Source organism: Bufo gargarizans, chromosome 3 (assembly GCF_014858855.1).
Source record: "Bufo gargarizans isolate SCDJY-AF-19 chromosome 3, ASM1485885v1, whole genome shotgun sequence".
Classification (NCBI taxonomy): Eukaryota; Metazoa; Chordata; class Amphibia; order Anura; family Bufonidae; genus Bufo; species Bufo gargarizans.
The window spans coordinates 44,655,818-44,681,000 of record NC_058082.1 but is presented as its reverse complement, the minus strand read 5'-3'; the positions used below and the strand labels follow the sequence as shown (position 1 = coordinate 44,681,000).

General features: G+C 46.3%; 1 protein-coding gene across 6 annotated transcripts; it reads right to left on the bottom strand.

Moving 5' to 3' along the window:
- Positions 1-655: 655 nt before the first annotated feature.
- Positions 656-17,903, bottom strand: LOC122932995 (oocyte zinc finger protein XlCOF7.1-like). 6 transcript variants are annotated; one of them, XM_044287716.1, is made up of 12 exons: positions 17,636-17,903; positions 17,303-17,443; positions 14,167-14,313; positions 12,071-12,194; positions 10,196-10,293; positions 9,930-10,035; positions 8,915-8,974; positions 8,049-8,146; positions 6,194-6,296; positions 5,943-6,040; positions 3,763-3,859; positions 656-1,827 (listed from the first exon to the last, which is right to left on the bottom strand). In XM_044287716.1, exons 2-12 carry the CDS (start codon positions 17,417-17,419, stop codon positions 1,133-1,135), a joined length of 1,743 nt encoding a protein of 580 aa, XP_044143651.1. In that variant the 5' UTR covers positions 17,420-17,443; positions 17,636-17,903; the 3' UTR covers positions 656-1,132. The 6 variants fall into 6 exon arrangements, with proteins under 6 accessions (XP_044143651.1, XP_044143652.1, XP_044143653.1 ...); XM_044287717.1 differs by having other exon boundaries at positions 17,668-17,903; XM_044287718.1 differs by having other exon boundaries at positions 17,551-17,668.
- Between the last annotated feature and the right edge of the window lie 7,280 nt (positions 17,904-25,183).

Sequence of the window (25,183 nt, the reverse complement as noted above, 5' to 3'; positions counted from 1 at the left end):
TGTCCATAATGCGGACAATAATAGGACATGTTCTATTTTTTTGCGGAACGGAAATACGGACATATGGAAACAGAATGCACATGGAGCAACTTCCGTTTTTTTTGCGGACCCATTAAAATGAATGGTTCCGCATACGGTGCTCAAAAGAAACGGAACGGACACGGAAAGAAAATACATTCGTGTGCATGAGGCCTAACTCCGATCCCGGGGTTGAGAGCGGAAAGGAAGCTGTATAACAACAGTTCTATCAAGTTCTCATCAGTTCAGATATTTCACGCCCATTGAAAACAGATGTATAACATCAAGCACACAGCCACGTAACCTTCATAGGAGGACGTTGGTAATAATATGGCTCATAATGAAGAGCCTCCTGGTCAAGGGCCCGCACACAAGCCTAAGATCAGCCTGCTCAATGCCAAGTGTCGTCTGGAGTGGTGTAAAGAACATCATCATGGGACCAGCGTGCTCGGTGCCAAGGGTTGGCGATGTCCAACAAGCTCATGTAAGTGTGATGGCTGGGGGGGTTCACATACTTTTGTCCATGATTTATTCGTAACATAAAAATCCAAAAAGACCTAAGAGAAAATTTGCAATCTTTTGCCTTTCATTGCACCTCAGGTCTTGATGTGGCAGGTCCTGTTTTTTCATAAAAACGTCTGATCTCCGGATTTGGGATACAGCGGAGATCATCTCTGCGAAGATTTATACTGTACATTGATCTGGTTTCTAAATAGTCCAGCAAGGATTGGACTTCATATGTAGGTAACACCCCTCTTCCCCCCAGTTAATTTTAAAGGGTGTGTATACATCTGCAACAGTTTTCCTTATTGCTCTAACCACGCATTAAAAAAAGTTAAGCAACTTTTCAAATAGTTGTAATTCAACATCTACCATTTTGAGTATAACAGCAAATCTGCAGACCTATGCGTCTCCATGGTTACAGACTACAAACATACTCTGTGTAGTCTGATCTTGTTTTACTCCACCCTAGTGAAATTAACACTTGGCTCCAGGATCAGACTACATGGGGGTTGTTTGTAGCCTGTAACTAAGGTGATGCATAGATCTGCCTAGGAGCTGTATACAAAAAACTGATTTGATTATTTTTTTTAAAACAAGCCAAATTGCAAAGTTACTTTTCCCCGCTGTGGGTTGGCAAGTGTCTTGCAAGAGCTTTTTTGGTAGTGAAGGACTTGTCGCACTGAGAGCAGGAGAACATCTTCACCCCCGAGTGCGTTAACTTGTGTGTGGTCAGGGTAGATTTGTGAGAAAACGATTTCCCGCATTCAGAACATGAAAACGGCCGCTCCCCGGTGTGTGTCCTCTCGTGTTCTGCAAGAAGTGACCTCCCCGAGAAGCTCTTCCCGCACTCGGCACAGGGGTATGGCTTCGCTCCAGTGTGAAGGTACCGGTGTTGGTCGTGGGCGGATTTCTGAGCAAAGCATTTACCGCAATCGGCGCAGGAGAATGGCTTCTCCCCCGTGTGGAGCCTCATGTGGGTGACACACGAGGATTTCATGGTGAAACTCTGGCCACATTCAGAGCATGAGAAGGGCTTGAAGCCCGTGTGAGTCCTCTCGTGCTGCTGAGCGGTGGACCTGTGGGTAAATTTCTGTCCACAGAAAGAACAGGCAAAGGGCTTCTCTCCCGTGTGGATTCTCTGGTGGTCGACGAGCGTCATTTTATGTTTAAAGCATTTGCCGCAGACAGGACATGAATACGGCGCCTCTCCCGTGTGAGTCCGTCTGTGCAGAATCAGCTTTGATTTAAAGGGGAAGCCTTTACCACAGTCCGTGCATGTGTATATATTACTATAGATGGTCGACGCTGCAAGAGAGAGACACACAGTCAGAGCTTTCAAAGGGTTAAATTTACATTAAAGGGGTTGGCCACTTTCTGGTTATTGTTGACCAAAGTTATATGGCACTTACTAATGTAGCCTATGTTGGAATTCTGCACCATTTTCTGTATTTTATAGGGTGCACAATGTCTTTTGTGCTACCCACACAGAGATCTTGCCTAGGGATGAGCGAATCAACTTCGGATAAAACAACCAAAGTCGATTCGCCTAAAACTTTGTTTCAATACTGTACGGGGCGAGCGCTCCGTACAGTATTAGAATGTATTGGCTCAGATGAGTCGAAGTTATTACATAATAACTTCAGAAATTGATTAAGGGTCCATTCACACGTCCGTAAGTGTTTTCGCGGATCCGCAAAACACGGACACCTGCAATGTGCGATCCGCAATTTGCACTACACTATAATAGAAAATGCCTTTTCCGGTCCGCAATTGCGCACAAGAATAGGACATGTTCCATTTTTTTTCAGGAACGACATTGAGGATCCTGAAAAAAACGGATCCAGAAAAAACGGACGCGGATCCCGAAAATGCGGATTTGCAGCCGTTCCACGAATGCGGACCCAAATTACGGACGTGTGAATGGACTCATATACTGTTAAAAAACATTTCCCGAACTCGGGTTCGGATCCAAGGTACAACTTGGAACCGAACCCGAGTTCGGGAAATGTTTTTTTTTACAGTCTAAATCAATTTCTGAAGTTCGAGCCAATACATTCTAATACTGTATGGAGCGCTCGCCCTGTACAGTATTGAAACAAACTTATACGCGAATTGACTTCGGACGTTTCATCCGAAGTCGATTCGCTCATCCCTAATCTTGTCCATAAAATGGCTGCTGATGGAGGGTGAAATCGCCTCCATGTGACGTCTCCTCCATTCAGATACGCTGCCCCACCATCTGCACTTGTTCTGGTTGGCGTTTAGGGCAGGTGCAGTGTGTTTGGACGGAGGAGACGTCACATGGAGGTGATTTGCCTGGTCACATGACCCTCCATCAGCAGCCATCTGATGGACAAGATCTCAGTGTGGACAGCACAAAGGACGTTGTGTACCTTATAAAATACAGAAAATGGTGCAGAATTTCGACAGAGGCTACATTAGTAAGTGCCATATAATTATCTTATATACACATTGGTCAACAATAACCAGAAAGTGGACGGCCCCTTTAAAGCAACTCGGTCCCCACTGACTCCATGAACAGCCAGCAAAATGTATGACACCGCAGTCATTCAGAGGAGTGCTCTGGTCCACAGAGGAAGAGGGGGAACCTCCTCTATGACACTGACATGCCCTAATAAAGCACATGGACAGGGGTTGTCTTCATGATGCAGTTACCCCTTTAACCCCTTAAGGTTGCGATTGGAATGGCATGACTTTTTGTATCAGGGCTCGTGTATTATGGGATGTTATGTAGTTTGGTACTATTATGGGGGACTTTTTGGTGATGTAACCAGAAAAGTGATGACCCAGCAGCATCTAAAGGCCGAGGCTGAAGTTCCCTGTTGCGGCAGCATCATCTGAATATTACGGTTGACACCCGCTGCCGACGCTGCAGAATGTACCGTGGTGTTCACGATCTATACACCTGCTGTGCCGTACATGTCCAACACGGCACAGGATGTGAATAGTGATGTATGTGGCGACGTAAATCCAAACAACGTCCAATGAAAAGTCCAGGGGTTAGAACAGGAAGTGTTATCATGGGGGCGAAGGGGCCACAGCCTTTAGGTTATTCATTTCAAATACTAGGATTTTGTATAGATAGGGATACACGATTGATTGTTACAGGCCCAAGCCCGAGGCTGTACTGCCGGCAACATATTTCTGGCAGGTGCAGTGGCGGTATGCCTTTCCTTTTTTTACATCCCCCATGGCGGAGCGTCTGTAGGCATCACTCACCTGGACTGACATTTGAACGTTTCTTCCGTTTACGCGGCTCTTTCCCCCAAACTCCCACCTCTTCAGTTTCTACTTTGATAATTCTTAAACTTCCAACCTAAAGAGAGATAAATACAAGAAATAAATGACATTTCAGCTCTGAAACCAAACCGTCAGAGACACTGGGGCGCTGCAGGGTCCAAAAGGGAATCTGGTTGGGGCGAAGAGTGGAGGACAAGACCGAGGAACACTCCAAACCTGTATCGCGGTGGCTTTCTGCTCTGACACCCAGAAGGGTTTCAGAAATTTTTTCTTATTTTTTGGTTAAATGTGTAGAGCAAGTGATACTGATCATTTTTGCAATATGCTTTATTTATTGATTTAGCACTTTTCTTTATAAAAAAAAAAAAAAAAAAAAAGCCACCGCAAAGTGAAGACGCTTCTCACTAACTTCTGCACTCGCTGCCTCCCTAACATGAAGCTAAAACTGGCCATAAATACTATGGGGGTCATTTATTAAAGGGGTTCTGCAGTTCTTTTAAACCGATGATCTGTCCTCTGGATAGATCATCAGCATCTGATCGGCGGGGGTCTGACACCCGGGACCCCCGCCGATCAGCTGTTTGAGAAAGCAGAGGTGCTCCAGCAGCGCCGCTGTCTTCTCAGTGTTTACCGCAGGCCCAGTGACGTCACGACTTGTATCAACTGGCCTGGGCGCGGCTAAGCTCCATTAAAGTGAACAGAGCTTAGCCCCGCCCAGGCTAGTGATGCTAGTCGTGACGTCACTGGGCCTGCGGTAAACAGCGAGAAGGCCGCGGCGCTACTGCCTTCTCAAACAGCTGATCGGCAGGGGTCTTGGGTGTCTGACCCCCGCCGATCAGATGCTAATAATCTATCCAGAGGATAGATCATCAGTTTAAACAAACTGCAGAACCCCTTTAAGACTGGCATTTTTGACATCGGTCTTAATACCCCTTGGCGCATGCAGTGGGTCCGCGCCGGCCTCTACATCCACCGCCAGTCTAAATCTACACCAGCAGCCTCGCTAGCGTGGATTTAGCACGTTTTCTACGCCTATAAACGCAGACGTATGGCAAATCTGCCGTTTTACAGTACCAGCAAAGAAATCTCATCCACACGCTATGAAAAAAATAAATCTGTAGAGCAAATTGACCCGAGGTGCAGATTTTAAATCCTCAAGCCTATCAATTTATGCTTTGAATTTCCACTGTACAGTTAACCCTTTGCAACGCACAGAGCGAAATCCGAGGCAAATCTGCAGTGGAATATCTGCTACATTAAACTGTACCCTTAAAGGAGCTATCACACCATAAGAACTAGGACCTCACCAAAGGGGCTCCTGGCGTGAAGAGAGCGATGGTCGCACTACTTGCGCTGACGTTCCATTCATTCTCTATAGGACTGCCGGATCAGTGGTAAGTATTTGATCGGTTGTGGTCTGATCGATCATGAGAATGGGGTCCTGGAATGCAGCGACGGTCTCACATGTGCACTGCAGCTCCATCCATTCTATATGGGCCTGTAAGATATTGCCAAGCACATTACTTGGCTATCCTAGCAGTGCATATGTCAGACCGTTGCTCCATTCACACTGGGGTCCCATCAATTAGAAATCCACCAATCATATACTTAAAGAGGACCTTTCACCGATTATTACACTGTGCACTAAGTATACAGACATGGAGAGCAGCGCCCGGGGATTTTACTGCACTTACTATTATCCCCGGGCGCCGCTCCGTTCTCCCGCTATGCCCTCCGGTATCTCCGGTCACTAAGTTATAGTAGGCGGAGTCTGCCCTTGTTCTGCTGTAGCGCTGGCCAATCGCATTGCAGAGATCACAGCCTGGGAGAAAATAACCTCCCAGGCTGTGAGCTCTGCGCTGTGATTGGCCAGCGCTAGAGCAGAACAAGGGCAGACTCCGCCTACTATAACTTTGTGACTGAAATCTCCGCCTACTATAACTTAGTGAGCAGAGATACCGGAGGGAATAGCGGGAGAACGGAGCGGCGCCCAGGGATAATAGTAAGTGCAGTGAGATCCCCGGGCGCCGCTCTCCATGTCTGTATACTTAGTTCACAGTGTCATAATCGGTAAAAGGTCCTCTTTAACAACTATTCTGTGGAACCCCTTTAAGGTAACAGATAACTGATTTGGTGGAATCATTCTCCTCTCCACCTACCTGATCCTCCTCCGGGACGCTGGGATTTTCCTCTGTAGGCTCCTTTGGATTGTCCAGTCTGGGTCGTTTCTTTGATGTCTTCCTCTTACTGGACCATTCTATAGGAGACACATACAGTGATTATATATATATATATATCTGACCTGTTACTGTTATTGACTACCCTTCCATATAACTCAATAGTTCTCTATGAGCCCTCATTGGGTCCCCTCACCCAAGGCTAGCTGTATGTTGTATTGAACGTCACTCACCTGGATGGACAGATTTAGGGGCCGCCTCCTCCTCCTCGTACGGCCCATTCCCCCAGACCTCAATCTCTTCAGGTTCTACTTTGATCACTTTTAAGCTTCCACCCTAAAGACAGAACAGAAATTCGTACTATAGTGCACAGCGCCAACCCTGTACACAGGCCAGGTATGGTATTGCAGGCCAGATCCACTGAAGTGGAAAGAGCTGAGCTACAATACCACACACAAGAACGGTGCTGTTTTTGAAAGAATGCAGCCGCGCCTTTAAAGGAATGGAACCACTGAGGTGAGAAGGGAGAAATTAGTATGGTAAGAATATGAAAAGATGTTGATGGAGCTGTAAGTGGAGACTGTCACACCCGATGATGATGATGTGAAAATATATCATCCCTTGGTTCCCATTAAAATCGGACAATTAGAACGGGTGAGAGCCCCCCTTTACTACTCCGACATGCACTACTAGGACAAATGGAAAGAGCTTGTCTATACTATATATGTGTATAGGTAAAGCTGATATTCTGTTTTATGCTCAGTGCAGGGCCCGAGGAGGAGAAGTATCAAATCTCTATGGTCGAGCCCAGCCTTCTGCAGTAAACATAATACAGTGCATCTTCTTTTTTTTAGTTCGGAGTGTTCCTTTAAATTATATTATAACTTTAGTTTTTAATCAGTGGGGGTCTGAGTCCTGAGACCCCCCCACCGATCACTAGAATGAAGATTAAGATGTGGACTTGAGATTGATTCATAGACTTTCTATGGAGTGGGGAGAAGGGGCTTCTTTGTCCTTGTTCTAGCGATTAGTGGGGGTCTCAGCACCCAGACCCCCACCGATCAAAACCTTCGGTACGTAGCTCTAACATATCAAAAGTTTTTTGAAAGTACGAGTACATTTTAAAGTGTGAATGTCATTTCAGTTTATTTTCAGTATAGTTTAGGGACAGGGATGTTACACATTTTTATAATATACTTTATTAGGGAAAGCTACTAGAAAACGGGGTGTAAAGCGTCTTCTTAGCAGAGTCTGTCTTCAGTTCTACTAAGCGCTGAAGACACCTGTGTGTAACATGCAGAGGCTTCCAGCTGCCTCCTCAACGCCCCAGTCCCTGGCTACGTACATGTGCCCTATCACTTCCCATCTCCCGGCCTATATGACTTAGACGTCTTAAAAGGGTTGTCCGGGTTCAGAGCTGAACCCGGACATACCCTTATTTTCACCCAGGCAGCCCCCCTCATGCTCCGATGCGCTCCCTTGCCCTGTGCTAAATCGCACAGGGCACGGCTCTTTTGTTTATCATAACACACTGCCGGGCAGAGGCTTCCGCCCGGCAGTGTGTTCGGTGACGTCATCGGCTCTGATGGGAAGGCTTTAGCGCTGCCCTAGCCGTTTTACTGGCTAGGGCAGAGCTAAATCCCGCCCATCATTGCCAGTGACGTCACCAGCCTTCCTGGCAACCCCATGGAGAGCCCCGGTACGTCACCGGAACTCCTGAAAATGCCTTTGCCCTGAGCGATTTAGCGCAAGGCAAAAGGGCGCATCGGAGCATGAACTGCTCCGATGCTCAAGTCAGGGGGGCTGCCGGGGTGAAAATGGAGGTATGCCCGGGTTCAGCTCTGAACCTGGACAACCCCTTTAAGTGCTCAGTAGAAAGCTGAAGACAGACTCTCCTTAGTGACACTTAGAAGACTCTACATCATCTCTTCTAGAACAGCAAAACATTTTTCCCTACTAAAGTATATTACAAAAATGCTATAACATGCCCGTCCCTACACAATATAGAAGATAAACAAATCCCAGTTACACTTTGAGAACCTCTGTACAGAGAACTCATTTGGTGGAGTCATCCTCATCCCAACCTACCGGATTATCCGCCGGGACGCTGTGACCTTCGTCTTTACACTCCTGAGGATCATCTATACTGGAACGTCTCTTTGATGTGTTTCTCTTACTGGACTTATCTGTAGGGGACACACACAGGGACTGAATACATTATACACACGGCCATAATAGAAACAGCACAGGGTTAAGTGATCCAGTGTTCCCGCCGGACTCCAAATCCATGTGATTCCTTTACTGGTACCTCATTAAAGGGCATCTGTCAGAAGTTTTGTATCGATGACACTGGCTGACCTGTTACATGTGCACTTGGCAGCTGACGGCATCTGTGTTGGTCCTATGTTCATATGTGCCCGCATTACGGAGAAAGATGTTGCTCCCAGAGTCTCCATTGCATATACTAAAACCTCATTCTTCTCAGTAATGCGGACACATATGAACATGGGACCAACACAGATGTCTTCAGCTGCCAAGTGCACATGTAACAGGTCAGCCAGTGTCATAGGTGCAAAACTGCTGACAGATGCCCTTTAAAAGGAGTCCACCAAAGTCAAAGTATATATTAGTGTAAGGCCTCATGCACTCAACTGTATTCTCAGTCCACATCCGATTCACATTATTTGCGGATCCATTCATTTCAATGGAGCCGCAAAAGATACGGACAGGACACCGCGTGCTGTCCGTATCCGCTCCACGGCCCCATAGAGAAAAATAATTGATTAGTCATATTATTTTCCGTTTTGCGGACAAGAATAGGCATTTCTATCATAGGGCCGCAAAATGCGTAGGGAGCACAGCCGGTACCATGTTTTGCGGATTCGGAAAATGGATACGGTTGTGTGCATGAGACCTAAGACGCAATATTGAGTCAATCACATCTAATCAATTACGTTTCTCTTTGTGGCGACCACCAAGTTGGAGTAGGGAGATTCTAGGACAAGCAATGCTCCCTGGGGAAAAAAAAAAGGGATGCAAATTAGTTTTGCATTACTGTGAGTCTATGGTCGGTGTCACCTTCTACTTGCTGTCGTTAATTAAGCCCTTCCTGACAAAGCGATTTTCTGTTTTCATTTTTTTACTCCCTGCCTTCCCACAGCCATAACTGTTTTATTTTTCCATAGCTGCATGTTTTTTGCGGGGCAAGTTGTGCTTTCAAATGGTGACTATTTAATTTTGCATATGATGTAGTGTAATTCCACCACAGATTTACGGGGTTCATACGCAGTAAAAACAAGAAGATCTGTAGTTCTTATTGATAACATTTTGGGGTGTGTGACTTTTTTTCAGGAGGTGAAGCTCCATAAATGAATCGGCCATTTTGATATTTTTTTGTTGTTGTACATTTATATTTTATATTTTGATTTGAATTATTATATAATTTTTTATTTTTTTTTACTTAATTTAAAGTCCCCCTTAGGGTATTCCTTCTCCAATAGACTGCAATGAATTATCTTTGCAGTTTATGAAAGATTCACTATGTTCCTATAGGCAGAACTTCATACCACATCCCTGTGGCAGGCATTGGAGCATTCAAAGGGCCCAAGGCTGCCATTTAAACCAAACAACTGCCTCGATCTCCGAGCAGGGGAACTGCTTGAGACCCGGAAGCGCTGCGCTCTCAGACGCAGTGGTCAAAACATCTGAGGGTTAAAAGTCAGCGATCGATGATATCACCTATCATGGACTTTGCCTCCAGTTTGTCTTCTGTGTAAAACTCATAAACCCAGTGGCTATGGCGCCTGCTCAGCTCAGATGGGTGGGCGCCATCTTTTAATGTTGGTAAGGAGTTAATTAGACATGATGTCATACACACAACATATAGGGTTTGGAGAGCATCTGTACAGTTAAAAAAGACCCTACCTTTCCCCCATGGCTACCTGTTTGCATGTAGTGGACATCACTCACCTGGACAGATATCTGTAGGGGTCTCCTCCTCCTCCTCCTTGCACGGCTCATCCTCCACCACCTCTGTCTCTTCAGCTTCCACCTTGATCACTGTTATGCTTTCAACCTAAACAGAGCGCAGGGATTCAGACCACCACAATCAGGAGTCATGTATGTACACCCCAGTCTCTTTATCTCCATTTATACATTTTGGAGGGAGGGTCCTTAGCAATCAACTCATCTCAGATCACTCAGGACAACACAAAATAATCTTCATCCCCGTCTACCTGATCATCCTCCGGGCCGCTGGGACTCTCCTCTTTACACTCCTGTGGATCGTCCGTACTGGGACGTCTCTCTGATGTGTTTCTCTTACTGGACTTATCTATAGACAAACACAGTGACTGAATACATTATATACACAGCAACCATATGAACAGCACAGAGGAGTGTGAGCCAGATCCATGCGATTCCTTTACTGGGACTGAACACACTGTATATATAGGATTTATCAGAGGACGTGTGCATCTAGTTACAGTTGCAAGAAAAAGTATGTGAACCCTTTGGAATGATATGGATTTCTACACAAATTGGTCATAAAATGTGATCTGATCTTCATCTAAGTCACAACAATAGACAATCACAGTCGGCTTAACTAATAACACACAAAGAATTACATGTCACCATGTTTTTATTGAACACACCATGTAAACATTCACAGTGCAGGTGGAAAAAGTATGTGAACCCTTGGATTTAATAACTGGTTGAACCTCCTTTGGCAGCAATAACTTCAACCAAACGTTTCCTGTAGTTGCAGATCAGACGCGCACAACGGTCAGGAGTAATTCTTCACCATTCCTCTTTACAGAACTGTTTCAGTTCAGCAATATTCTTGGGATGTCTGGTGTGAATCGCTTTCTTGAGGTCCTGCCACAGCATCTGTCGGGTTGAGGTCAGGACTCTGACTGGGCCACTCCAGAAGGCGTATTTTCTTCTGTTTAAGCCATTCTGTTGTTGATTTACTTCTATGCTTTGGGTCGTTGTCCTGTTGCAACACTAATCTTCTGTTGAGCTTCAGCTGGTGGACAGATGGCCTTAAGTTCTCCAGCAAAATGTCTTGATAAACTTGGGAATTCATTTTTCCTTCGATGATAGCAATCCATCCAGGCCCTGACGCAGCAAAGCAGCCCCAAACCATGATGCCCCCACCACCATACTTCACGGTTGGGATGAGGTTTTGATGTTGGTGTGCTGTGCCTCTTTTTCTCCAAACATAGTGTTGTGTGTTTCTTCCAAACAACTCAACTTTGGTTTCATCTGTCCACAGAATATTTTGCCAGCACTGCTGTGGAACATCCAGGTGCTCTAGTGCAAACTGTAAACGTGCAGCAATGTTTTTTTGGACAGCAGTGGATTCCTCTGTGGTATCCTCCCATGAAATCCATTCTTGTTTAGTGTTTTACGTATCGTAGATTCGCTATCAGGGATGTTAGCATATGCCAGAGACTTTTGTAAGTCTTTAGCTGACACTCTAGGATTCTTCTTCACCTCATTGAGCAGTCTGCGCTGTGCTCTTGCAGTCATCTTTGCAGGACGGCCACTCCTAGGGAGAGTAGCAGCAGTGCTGAACTTTCTCCATTTACAGACAATTTGTCTTACCGTGGACTGATGAACAGCAAGGCTTTTGGAGATACTTTTATAACCCTTTCCAGCTTTATGCAAGTCAACAATTCTTAACCGTAGGTCTTCTGAGAGCTCTTTTGTGCGAGGCATCATTCACATCAGGCAATGCTTCTTGTGAAAAGCAAACCCAGAACTGGTGTGTGTTTTATAGGGCAGGGCAGCTGTAACCAACACCTCCAATCTCATCTCATTGATTGGACTCCAGGTGGCTGACACCTCGCTCCAATTAGCTCTTGGAGATGTCATTAGTCTAGGGGTTCACATACTTTTTCCACCTGCACTGTGAATGTTTACATGGTGTGTTCAATAAAAACATGGTAACATTTAACTCTTTGTGTGTTATTAGTTTAAGCAGACTGTGATTGTCTATTGTTGTGACTTAGATAAAGATCAGATCACATTTTATGACCAATTTGTGTAGAAATCCATATCATTCCAAAGGGTTCACATACTTTTTCTTGCAACTGTATATCACTTACCCCGTGATGCGACGGGCGGCTGAGTCTCCATCATGACGTCCTTGTACAGATCCTTCTGTCCTTCTAAATACCTCCACTCCTGCACAGAAAGATAGACAGCGACGTCCTGACACCGTACAGGAACCTGACACATACAACGAGGAGCTTATCACTGTCCAGACACAGTACAGGGGATTCATCATGTGTGTTCCCCTGTACTTATACTCAATTACATCCAGTACTATACTCCAGAGCTGCACTCACTATTCTGCTGGTGCAGTCACTGTGTACATACATTACATTACTTATCCTGTACTGATCCTGAGTTACATCCTGTATTATACTCCAGAGCTGCACTCACTATTCTGCTGGTGCAGTCACTGTGTACATACATTACATTACATATCCTGTACTGATCCTGAGTTACATCCTGTATTATAACCCAGAGCTGCACTCACTATTCTGCTGGTGCAGTCACTGTGTACATACATTACATTACTTATCCTGTACTGATCCTGGGTTACATTCTGTATTATACTCCAGAGCTGCACTCACTATTCTGCTGGTGGAGTCACTGTGTACATACATTACTTATCCTGTACTGATCCTGAGTTACATCCTATATTATACTCCAGAGCTGCACTCACTATTCTGCTTGTAGAGTCACTGTGTACTTTATCTATTACTGACCCAGAGTTACATCCAGACCAGACACTAAAATTAATTCAAAGCTCAGACCCTTTAAAGTTATCCGAGCCAAGACCAGAGGTTAAAAAACCCTCCTCCTATACTCCCCGCTCTCCAGGCTTCTGCTGCCAGTAATATGACGTTGTGTGTTCTGCCGCACACTGGCATCACAATGCAGTACAGCAGGGGGGCTGTCTGGAGTAGTAAATGATTGCAGCCATGCTCATCGTTAAAGGGATTCTCCGGGCTAACCCTAAATTTGGGGCATAATTCTAATCTGTGGAGGGAAGAATGTTGGTCTGATACTTACCTTCCACAGCGCACCCCTTTCCTCCCGGTCACGTGACTGCTTCTTCTCTTCCTTTCTTGAGCAGGAGACGGATCGTCATGAATGACGTCACTGCCTCCTGCAAAAGAAAGCTACGGCCGGCCGTCTTCACTCACCACGCATGCGCACTAGTATTCACTTAGTGCGCATGCGCGGGATTGCCGGCCGCTCTCTGCAGTGTACAGGCTTCTATGTGAAGCCTGTACTGACTCCTGCACAGTGCGATGTATGAGCTGTGCAGGAGTGACAGCATAGCGATCAGCCACAGAGGCTGATTGCTATGCTGTGGATCTCACTGGGGCACTGACTGGCACATGGGGGAGGGGGGCACTGTGGAATTGTGGATGGCACATTGGGGCAATGAGGATGGAACATGGGGGCACTGGATGTCACTGGGGAATTGTGGATGGCACTCAGGGCATTGAGGATGGCACATGGGACACTCTAGATGTCACTGTTATGGGGGCGCTGTGGATGTCACTGTTATGGGCGCTCAGTATGAGTGATAGGGCTCAGGCACAGAACTGTATCCACTAAATAAGGTTACTGTCCGTGTGCGATTCACATTTTTTTTGCAGTCCCATTGAGTTCTATGGGTTTTCGATCTGCATTATGAGGACCAGAATAGGACATGTTCTATCTGTCACAGAACTGACACACGGATGTGGAAAGCACATGGACGTCATCAGTGTACTTTCCATATCCATATGTCAGTTCCAGAAAAGATAGAATATGTCCAATCCTGGTCCTTAAATTCATAGAACTAAATGGGACTACAAAAAATGTGGATCGCAAAATGGATACGGTTGTGTGCATAAGGGTTTAGATACACAGCTCAGCAGGCAGGATCGCACACAACAGGCCGTGTATTAGGCACATACCTGATAGGAGACAGAGCGAGAAGTAGATTCCTGCCTGATTTTGGACCGGACAACCTCTTTAAATACTTCTCCTACCCGTCATCAATACATTTCCCTCTCAGTCTTCCCTCAGGTTCTCCAGACTCCACTGCTGCTTCCTCTCAGGACATTATATTTTGGACAGGACCGCACTGATGCCCTCATCTGCTCCACATCTGTGTATAATGACCCCCACTTCTCACCTCTCTCGTCAGCAGCTCAATGATCTTGTTGGTCAGGTCCAGGATCTTCTTGTGGTTTCCCTGGGAGGAAGGCAGAGGCTCCGCTGTGGCTCTCCGGATCTCGCTCCGTCCTCCATGCTGGGTGGACTTCTTTATGGGACCATAATCCTAATGAGACAAGAACCAAGATGGAGGCACGAAAGAGGATTGTAAAGATTCTCCCTGAGTGACATCATGAGACAAAGTGTAGTGTCCCACTAGGTAAATGTGGGCACTACACAAGGGTCAATTGGCCACGTTACTCTCCACCTCCTGTGGAATAGGGCCATTGTATTATATATGATGTTTTATGTGTATTTTCCCTGTTATCTGTGTATCAGGCCTGTTAGAGTGTAGTTCCTCCTCCTAGACAGTAGAGGGATCTAGGGAACCCCTAGTATATATAGTTAGGCCCAGACAGGAAAGGGGCAGTGTAGTCCAGGAGGCTAGTGAGTGCAGTCTAGCCTGCCTGAGGTTCCTGGAGCAAGAGTAGCTCAGAAGTTTGTCCCCAGGGGAAGAGTTACCTCCTGAGAGACCCGCAATTCCCACAAAGTGCAGAGCAGAGCAGAAGTGTTTCCAGCTGAACCAGAGAGCTGAAGGGCAGACGGATCTACTTAATGCAAGGATATATATATATTTACCTGAGGAAGTTTCCCTAACCAAGGATAAAGCCATCAATAGGGCATACGGGCCTTGGGATAAAGACAGACAGGATTCTGAGGAAAAGTGCAGCCTGATCTGTAAGTGTTTTAACCCTCTGAGTATCTTTCAAGAACATTGTGCCTGCCATTTGTGAAAGCCTGCCTGTAACAACCTGTCTGCATGTGGAACTGAACCCAGACTGTAAATAGTTGACTGTTTCCAGTAAAAGGAAGTTTTGGTTCACCACAACATCGTGTTCCTCAATTATTCCTATCACAAATCGGTGTGCCACCGTTACCGGCGTCACGAATCTTAAAGGGATCTTGCCACCAGCACATTAAACCTGCAACACCCAGGGCACCTCACCTACCACCGGCCTGGTCCCTATACACAGAGAGTGCCCCAGCCTCTCCATCACTGCTGTACGCCTGCCCAGGGTCTTTCAAGAAACTGTTAGTAACCCAGAGCAACCCTTGTTTGCCTAAGTAACCGTGACCTCACCATCGCAATACCCTGCAGGGCTGCGTACTGCAAAAGTCCCCAGGATTCCTCTGGTGTCGTCCTGGACTTCATTCTTAGCATTTACCACCTCCAAGGTCACTTCCCTAACTTATTAACCCCTTAATACCCAGGCTGAGCAACAAAGGGGCTGTCCCACCATAACAGCCCATCACCTCTAAGTATCTGATAAGTTGAGGTCTGACAGCTGGAACCCCCACATAATCTTAAGAATGGGGTCCTGGGGACAAGTACAGCGCTTGGCTATTTCCATCTATCAGATAGAGAATGAATGAATGTCAATCCAAATACCCTGAGCACCCAGTGATCGTGGGGGTCCCAGCTGTCAGACCATAACTGATCAGAGACTTATCCCCTATCCTGTAGAGAGGTAACACGTTATTATGGTTGAGCAATCCCTTTAACGACCTGAACAATTTTTCACCTTTTTCTTTTGCATGCACTAGTCAAGCGGCTGGTCCACCTGACACATTGGTGGCATATCGCTACCCAGAACCCCTTACCCGTGGCTGCTTTATTAATAGAGATAAGAACGAGATCACGTGAGCTAATCCCACAAATCCACCCGCTCCCTCTCATAGGTGATAACTGATGTCATGTGACCTGGTTTTCCCAGAATCCATGAGCTCCCTGTTGTATCCCTGTTTTACTAATAGCGATAAGCGAGGTCATGTGATTGTGCTTTCCCAGAATTAACCTGCGCCATATTCTGAATGTATTAATAGCGCTAAGTGATGTCATGTGACCAGGCTTCTCCTACAATCAATGAGCTCCCCCACTCTGTCCCCAAATTTATTTATCTGGTTTATTAATAACGATAACGTTTGTCATATGACCTCACTTTTCCAGGATTCCCCACCTCCCCGATCATGTACCTGTTTTTTTTTAAATGACAGATGGTGTCGCGTGACCTCACTTTCCCAGAATGCACCACCTCCACCGTCACATTCTGGATTTATTAATAACGATAGGTGGTGTCATGTGACCTCTCTTTCCCAGAATCCACCACCTCCACCGTCACATTCTGGATTTATTAATACCGATAGGTGGTGTCACGTGACCTCACTTTCCCAGAATGCACCACCTCCACCGTCACACTCTGGATTTATTAATAACGATAGGTGGTGTCATGTGACCTCACTTTCCCAGAATGCACCACCTCCACCGTCACATTCTGGATTTATTAATACCGATAGGTGGTGTCACGTGACCTCTCTTTCCCAGAATCCACCACCTCCACCGTCACATTCTGGATTTATTAATAACGATAGGTGTTGCCACGTGACCTCTCTTTCCCAGAATGCACCACCTCCACCGTCACATTCTGGATTTATTAATAACGCTAGCTGGTGTCACGTGACCTCACTTTCCCAGAATGCACCACCTCCACTGTCACATTCTGGATTTATCAATAACGATAGGTGGTGTCATGTGACCTCACTTTCCCAGAATCCACCACCTCCACCGTCACACTCTGGATTTATTAATAACGATAGCTGGTGTCATGTGACATCACTTTCCCAGAATGCACCACCTCCACCGTCACATTCTGGATTTATTAATACCGATAGGGGGTGTCACGTGACCTCTCTTTCCCAGAATGCACCACCTCCTCCATCACAGTCTGGATTTATTAATACCGATAGGGGGTGTCATGTGACCTCACTTTCCCAGAATGCACCACCTCCACCGTCACATTCTGGATTTATTAATAACGATAGGGGGTGTCACATGACATCACTTTCCCAGAATGCACCACCTCCACCGTCACACTCTGGATTTATTAATACCGATAGGGGGTGTCACGTGACATCACTTTCCCAGAATGCACCACCTCCACCGTCACATTCTGGATTTATTAATAACGATAGGGGGTGTCACATGACATCACTTTCCCAGAATGCACCACCTCCACCGTCAGAGATAAGTGAAATCATGTGACCCTGCGGTCCCTCACCTCTCCAGTCAGAAGGTAGATGATCTCCAGGGTGACATTCAGTATCTTCTGGGTCATCTCATCGCCGCCCATCTTCTCATCAGTCATGGAGAGCTTCTCACGGTGGACATCGACCATGAAAGCGCCTCGGCAGGGACGAAACTGCAATAAAATAATGAAATAAACGGCAAATAAATATGGACAGCAAGTAGTGGAGACACAGAGCGAGTGGGGACACATCAGACTCCATTAAAATGAATGCCCTGCACCTCCACACTGCTCTGTGATTAAAATAATCAGTTTTCATGCCACTATGTCTGATAAGGATGATGGTGGTAGTAGTAGATACATTACCACAGGAAGCGAGTGACTGGGGCAGCTCCTACCTGGAACTATCAAAGGATACACATTTACTGCCGCAAAGGGAGCTGGGTGTTGTAGTCACGTGACTGCCGCTCTAGAATCTGCATTCCAGTGTCAAGGCTCTGAGAGGCTACAACAAAATGGCGCCTCTCTCCTCCCACTTGGCGTTTACTAAAACTGTGTAGGCGGTGAGCTGTGACTATACTTCGGTAAGTACAGGAGATCCTCGGTTATATTTCTACGCCAAAATGAAGAAGTACGGCCGATGGCGTTTAGTCTGGAGGACTACACTAAAATGGCCGACTCATTACGCTGTCCTCAAGTGAGACAATGACTACGAGGTCACGTGCTGGAGGGGATAACACGTGACTCTTCTCTGCCAATCCAAGGGAAGCTGCGGTGTACTGAGGGAGGGACTCAGAGCGTCACTAATGTGGGGCTGTGCCTCGTAGGAGGGCTGTAATGGGGTGTTCTGGCTGCCACTGTTGTGTGTGTACCTCATCATGTAATGGGGGCACTCGGCGCTTCAGAGATATGAGGGAACAATGGCTGTCACTTATGTGGGGGCTGTTTCTCATATGAGGCCATGTTTTGGCTGCTGTTTGCAGGGAGCTGGTATATGGGCCACTCTGGGTTTCACTATTTGAAGGCGCCCCCTAATTGAGGCCCTCGCACTGTCTTATTTATATGGTCATGGAGGCACTGTTATGGGGTCACTCTGGGATTGCAGATTTGAGGGCACTGTTATGGGGCACCCCTTTACCCTTATGGAGGCACTGTTGCTATGTTTATGAGGTCCTGGAGGCACTGTTATGGGGGCACTCTGGGAATCACTGACGTAAGGTCACTGTTATGGGGTCACTCAGGGATTGCAGATTTGAGGGCACTGTTATGGGGCACCCCTTTACCTTTATGGAGGCACTGTTATAAGACTGGGGTCGCTATTATGGGGGACACTCTGGGATTGCAGATTTGAGGGCACTGTTATGGGGCAATCCTTTGCCCTCATGGAGGCACTATTGCTATCTATGAGTCCTGGAGGCACTGTTATGGGGGCACTCTGGGATTGCAGGATTGAGGGCACTGTTATGGGGCACCCCTTTACCTTTATGGAGGCACTGTTGCTATGTTTATGAGGTCCTGGAGGCACTGTTATGGGGGCACTCTGGGAATCACTGACGTAAGGTCACTGTTATGGGGTCACTCTGGGATTGCAGATTTGAGGGGACTGTTATGGGGCAACCCTTTACCCTTATGGAGGCACTGTTGCTATGTGTATGAGGTCCTGGAGGCACTGTTATGGGGTCACTCTGGGATTGCAGATTTGAGGGCACTGTTATGGGGCAACCCTTTGCCCTCATGGAGGCGCTATTGCTGTCTATGAGTCCTAGAGGCACTGTTATGGGGCAACCCTTTGCCCTTATGGAGGCACTGTTGCTGTCTTAATGAGGTCATGGAGGCACTGTTATGGGGCAACCCTTTGCCCTTATGGAGGCACTGTTGCTGTCTTAATGAGGTCATAGAGGCACTGTTATAAGACTGGGGTCGCTATTATGGGGGACACTCTGGGATTGCAGATTTGAGGGCACTGTTATGGGTCAATCCTTTACCTTCTGTGGAGGCACTGTTGCTCTCTTTATGAGGTCGGGGGGGGGGGCACTGCGGGATCGCTGATATGAAGTCATTGTTATGGGGCACTGGTTGCCATTATGGTGAGGGTCATGGAGACACTGTTATTGGGGCACACTGGGATCATTGTTATGGCGGAACTCAAGTATATTTGTTTAGGAAAGCTCTGACGGTATCTTAAGGGGGTTCTCTGGCGTTATGGTGCATGATGTCTGCGGCTGTTATGGGGGAACTCTTGCTCTTAGGCATTCACGTACCAAGCAGTCTATATTTAACAACAGCCTTAAAGGGGTATTCCCATCTCAGACAATTGCCCCCATTATCTGATAAGTGCGGTTCCCACCGCTGGGACCCGCACCTACAATGAGAACGGAGCGGGGAAATGAACGGAGGGCGCAGGCGCATTTCACCTTAGGGATCAGGCCATTGTTTGCAAATCTGACCAGTGTCACTTTATGTGGTGACAACTTTAAAACGTTTTGACTTATCCAGGCCATTCTGAGATTGTTTTTTCGTCACATATTGTACTTCATGAAACTGGTAAAATGGAGTAAAAAAAATTCATTTTTATTTATAAAAAAATACCAAATTTACCAAAAATTTGGAAATTTCCAAGTTTCAATTTATCTACTTCTATAATACATAGTAATACCTCCAAACATAGTTATTACTTTACATTCCCCATATGTCTACTTCATGTTTGGATCATTTTGGGAATGATATTTTATTTTTGGGGATGTTACAAGGCTTAGAATTTAGAAGCAAATCTTGAAATTTTTCTGAAATTTCAAAAACCCACTTTTTAAGGACCAGTTCAGGTCTGAAGTCACTTTGTGAGGCTTACATAATAGAAACCACCCAAAAATGACCCCATTCTAGAAACTACACCCCTCAAGGTATTCAAAACAGATTTTACAAACTTTGTTAACCGTTTAGGTGACCAACAAGAATTAATGGAAAATACAGATACAATTTCACTTTTTTGGCAGATTTTCCATTTTAATTTATTTTTTCCAATTACAAAGCAAGGGTTAACAGCCAAACAAAACTCAATATTTATGGCCCTGATTCTGTAGTTTACAGAAACACCCCATATGTGGTCGTAAACCGCTGTATGGGCACACGGTAGGGCGCAGAAGGAAAGGAATGCCATACAGTTTTTGGAAGGCAGATTTTGCTGGACTGGTTTTTTGACACCATGTCCCATTTGAAGCCCCCCTGATACACCCCTAGAGTATAAACTCCAAAAAAGTGGCCCCATTTTAGAAACTACGGGATAGAGTTTTGATGGTACTATTTTAGGGTACATATGATTTTTGGTTGCTCTCTATTACACTTTTTGTGAGGCAAGGTAACAAGAAATAGCTGTTTTGGCACCGTTTTTATTTTTTTTACGGTATTCACCTGAGGGGTTAGGTCATGTGATATTTTTATAGAGCAGGTTATTACGGACGCGGCGATACCTAAGGCTAGTTTCACACTTGCGGCAGGACGGATCCGACAGGCTGTTCACCATGTCGGATCCGTCCTGCGGCTATTTCGCCGTGCCCGCGGACTGCCGCTCCGTCCCCATTGACTATAATGGGGACGGGGCGGAGCTCCGGCGCAGCACGGCGGTGCACGGAGAAAGCCGCCGGACTAAAAAGCCTGACATGCAGTAATTTTAGTCCGGCGGCTTTTCTCCGTCCCCATTATAGTCAATGGGGACGGAGCGGCGGCACAGCGAAATAGCCGCAGGACGGATCCGACATGGATCCGTCCTGCCGCAAGTGTGAAAGTACCCTTATATGTATACTTTTTATTTATTTATGTAAGTTTTACACAATAATATCATTTTGGAAACAAAAAAAATATAATGTTTTAGTGTTTCCATAGTCTGAGAGCCATAATTTTTTCAGTTTTTAGGCGATTACCTTGGGTAAGGTAGGATTTTTGCGGGATGAGAAGACGGTTTTATTGGCACTATTTTGGGGTGCGTGTGACTTTTTGATTGCTTGCTATTACACTTTTTGTGATGTAAGGTGACAAAAAAATGGCTTTTTTTACACCGTTTTTATTTTTTTACGGTGTTCATCTGAGGGGTTAGGTCATGTAATATTTTTATAGAGTCGGTCGATACGGACGCGGCGATACCTAATATGTATACTTTTTTTTATTTATGTAAGTTTTACACAATAACAGCTTTTTTAAAACAAAAAAAATGATGTTTTAGTGTCCCCATATTCTGAGCCATATTTTTTTTATTTTTTTGGGCGATTGTCTCAGGTAGGGGCTCATTTTTTGCGGGATGAGGTGACGGTTAGATTGGTACTATTTTGGTGGGCAAACGCCTTTTTGATCGCTTGCTGTTGTACTTTTTGTGATGTAAGGTGAGGTATTTAGCACCGTTTTTATTTTTTACCGTGTTCATCTGAGGGGTTAGGTCATGTGATATGTTTATAGAGACGGTCAATACGGACGCGGCGATACCTAATATGTATACTTTTTTCCCCCTACTCTTTAACAATTTTTTTTAACTTTTTGGGGAAAATTACGTTTTTGTTTATTTTTACTTGAAACTTCAAATTTTTTTGGGGGAAAACTATTTTTCAACTTTTTTTTACATTTTTTTTGTCCCACTTTGGGACTTCAACTTTTGGGGGTCTAATCCCTTTACAATGCATTCCAATACTTCTGTATTGGAATGCATTGGCTGTATGAGTAATACAGTGAGTATTACTCATACAGCTTCCGGCCTGTGAGATCCAGGGGGCTGGATCTCACAGGCTCGTCACCGGAAGGCAGCGCGATTTAGCCATGGTGCCTGCTCAATGATTTGAGCAGGCACCGGGTTCCGGTCACCGGGCGGCGGTGATCGGAACTATACATGCCGTACCGGTACGTCATGTGTCCTGAATAGGGTTGTTGCGGGTATCGAAATTTCGATACCCAATCAATACTTTTGTCCCGGTATCGATAGGATACCGGGATTTCCGTTTTTTCGATACTGGGCTGCGCTTCTGCGCAGTCTAGTATCTCTGAACATGAGCGCGCTGCTATCGGCGCGCTCATGTTCTCTCAGCAGCACGGGGAGAAGGAAGCTGTCCTCCCTCCCCCTGTGCTGCTGCCGCTGCCACCAATGAGAAGAGAGGGGCGGAGGAGGGCGGCAATGAGAAGAGAGGGGCGGAGGAGGGGCGGCAATGAGAAGGGAGGGGCGGCAATGAGAAGAGAGGGGCGGAGGAGGGGCGGCAATGAGAAGAGAGGGGCGGCAATGAGAAGAGAGGGGGAGGGGGGGCGGCAATGAGAAGAGAGGGGGAGGAGGGGCGGCAATGAGAAGAGAGGGGCGGAGGAGGGGCGGGCGCACTGAGCCACCAATGATAGGACTATTCCCATTTCCCACACAGAGCGGCGCCCAGCGATGCCCCAGCACTCACCATTAGTCCTGGGCGCCGCTCCGTTCGCCCGCAGTGCCCCATTACTGTCTCCTCTCCTGCTCCACATGCTGCTGATTACTATCAGAGCGATGGGAGGAGACATCAGCTTCACTAGTGGGCGTTCCTTTTCCCTGCGCTGCGATTGGACAGCGCTACAGCCAGGGAGAAGGAACGCCCACTAGTGAAGCTGATGTCTCCTCCCATCGCTCCGATAGTAATCAGCAGCATGTGGAGCAGGAGAGAAGACAGTAATGGAGCACTGCGGGCGAACGGAGTGGCGCCCAGGACTAATGGTGAGTGCTGAGACATCGCTGGGCGCCGCTCTGTGTGGCCTAATAGTGAAAGTCTGGACTCATATAACACATACAGGAGGCGGGTGCCGGCAGCAGAATCGCATTGCCGGCACCCTGCCGCTGACAGGGAGCTGCGATCAGAGGCAGTTAACCCCTTAGGTGCCGCACCTGAGGGGTTAACTGCTGATCTGCCAGTACCCGCCTCCTGTATAAAGGGGTAATTATCATTGGTGGTGCAGTGTGCCCCCCCCCCCCCTCAACCCCCCCATCCCATTAAAATCATTGGTGGCACAGTGCGCCGGCCCCTCTCAACCCCCCAGTATTAAAATCATTGGTGGCAGTGGCCACAGGGACCTCTCCCCTCCCCCTCATTGGTGGTGCAGTGGCAGCTTCTGATCGGAGCCCCAGCTGTGTAAGCCTGGGGCTCCGATTTGTTACCATGGCAGCCAGGACGCTACAGAAGCCCTGGTTGCCATGGTAACATCCCTGATGCTGTGTGCACAAAGCACAGAGCAGCAGGGACAGTGTGAAGTCCTATTCACCCTGATAGAGATCTATCAGGCTGAATAGGAAAAGGGATGAAAGATCCCAGGTTCTAGCCCCTAAGGGGGGAAAAACACTAAAATATGAAGTATAAATCACCCCCTTTTCCCAATTTCACATATAAAATATATAAATAATAAACATATTACATCGCCACGTCAGAAAAGTCCCAACTATTAAAATATTAAAAAAAAATCTAGGTGGTGAATGCCGGAACAGAAAAAATTAAATAAAAACTGCGCGATTCGCCATTTTAAAAAATGAGGAATGCACGTGGCTTTTTTTGTTTATTTTTTTCGCGTGGTATCGAATGGTATCGAGTATCGCAATACTTTTTCATGGTATCGAAACCGAATAAAAAATTTGGTATCGCAACAACTCTAGTCCTGAAGAGGTTAAAGGGGTTGTCTCATCACAGACAATGGGGGCATATTGCTAGGATATGCCCCCATTGTCTTATACTAGCGGGTCCGCACCTATATCGAGAACGGAGCGCTGAAAGTGTTGGAGGGAGCACTGCGCATGCGCAGCCGCTCTCCATTCATTTTCTATAGGGCTGCCAAAAATAGCCAAGTGCTGGCTCGGCTAGCTCCGTCTGGCCCATAGAAGTGAATGTGAGCGGTGGCCGGTCATGCGCGGTGCGCTCCCATTCACTTCTATGTGGAGTGCGGTTGGTGGTGGCCGGATCGGAGTCTTCCAGCAACCACCTAGCGGGGCTCCGTTCCCGATATAGGTTCCCAGTCTGGGCTGTTAGAGCGAGGAGTGCGGCTCTCATGTGACCCGTGCAGCGCTTAGACTGGGCCCCCGCGGAAAGGCGGCAGCCCAGGCTAAGGCCCTTCAGTGACCGCCGTAAAAAGGCGTATTGGTGGTCACTAAGAGGTTAAATAATATAAAAAAGCTTGTTAAAAGCCACTGTTTTATCTGATACCATCGTATGTATATAAACACCGCCAAACATCTGCTCCCAAAAAGCATTAAAAAAAAATGCAGTGTTGTTAGACAGGCTGTTTGTTGCCACCAGCTCCCATCCATCAGCCCATAGACATATATGCCGCTTTCACTTTGACATTACTAATGCTGTCTTGATAGTGAAGAGCTTGAAAGAGTTTGGGTACAGCCCTAGGAGGCCCCAGTGTCATACATGACTTTTCCAGGCAGTCAGGGCACTTTCAATTCAATCTGAATTTATTCAGACCGAATCAGATACGTCAGCTGATTCAATAGAATTGGAACAGAAACGAGTTTCTGGAAATTTGCTCATCTCTACTTTTGTCCTACTTATTGTTTGTGTCACAGGTTTGCACCTTCAAAGTGGTAGGCATGTTATGTAAATTAAAATAGTAATAACCCCCAAAATTCTATTTTATTGTAGATTGTCCTGCAACAAAACAGGAAACGCACCAAGGCACTGTATATTTTTGCAATTTCTTTATTGCTATAATGCATTCACAATATAAAATATAGTGCTTTTCTGGAATTTTGATACTGATGACTAGGGCAGCAGTAAACGATTATTTTAGTAATCGAGTATTCTACCGATTATTTTTACGATTAATCGAGTACTCTAATAAAAAATAATGAATTAATGCACTGTTTTCCTTTATAAAAACTCATCAGACCCCCTGCCATCAGTCCCCAACACCCTTTGTTCCCCCCTGTGT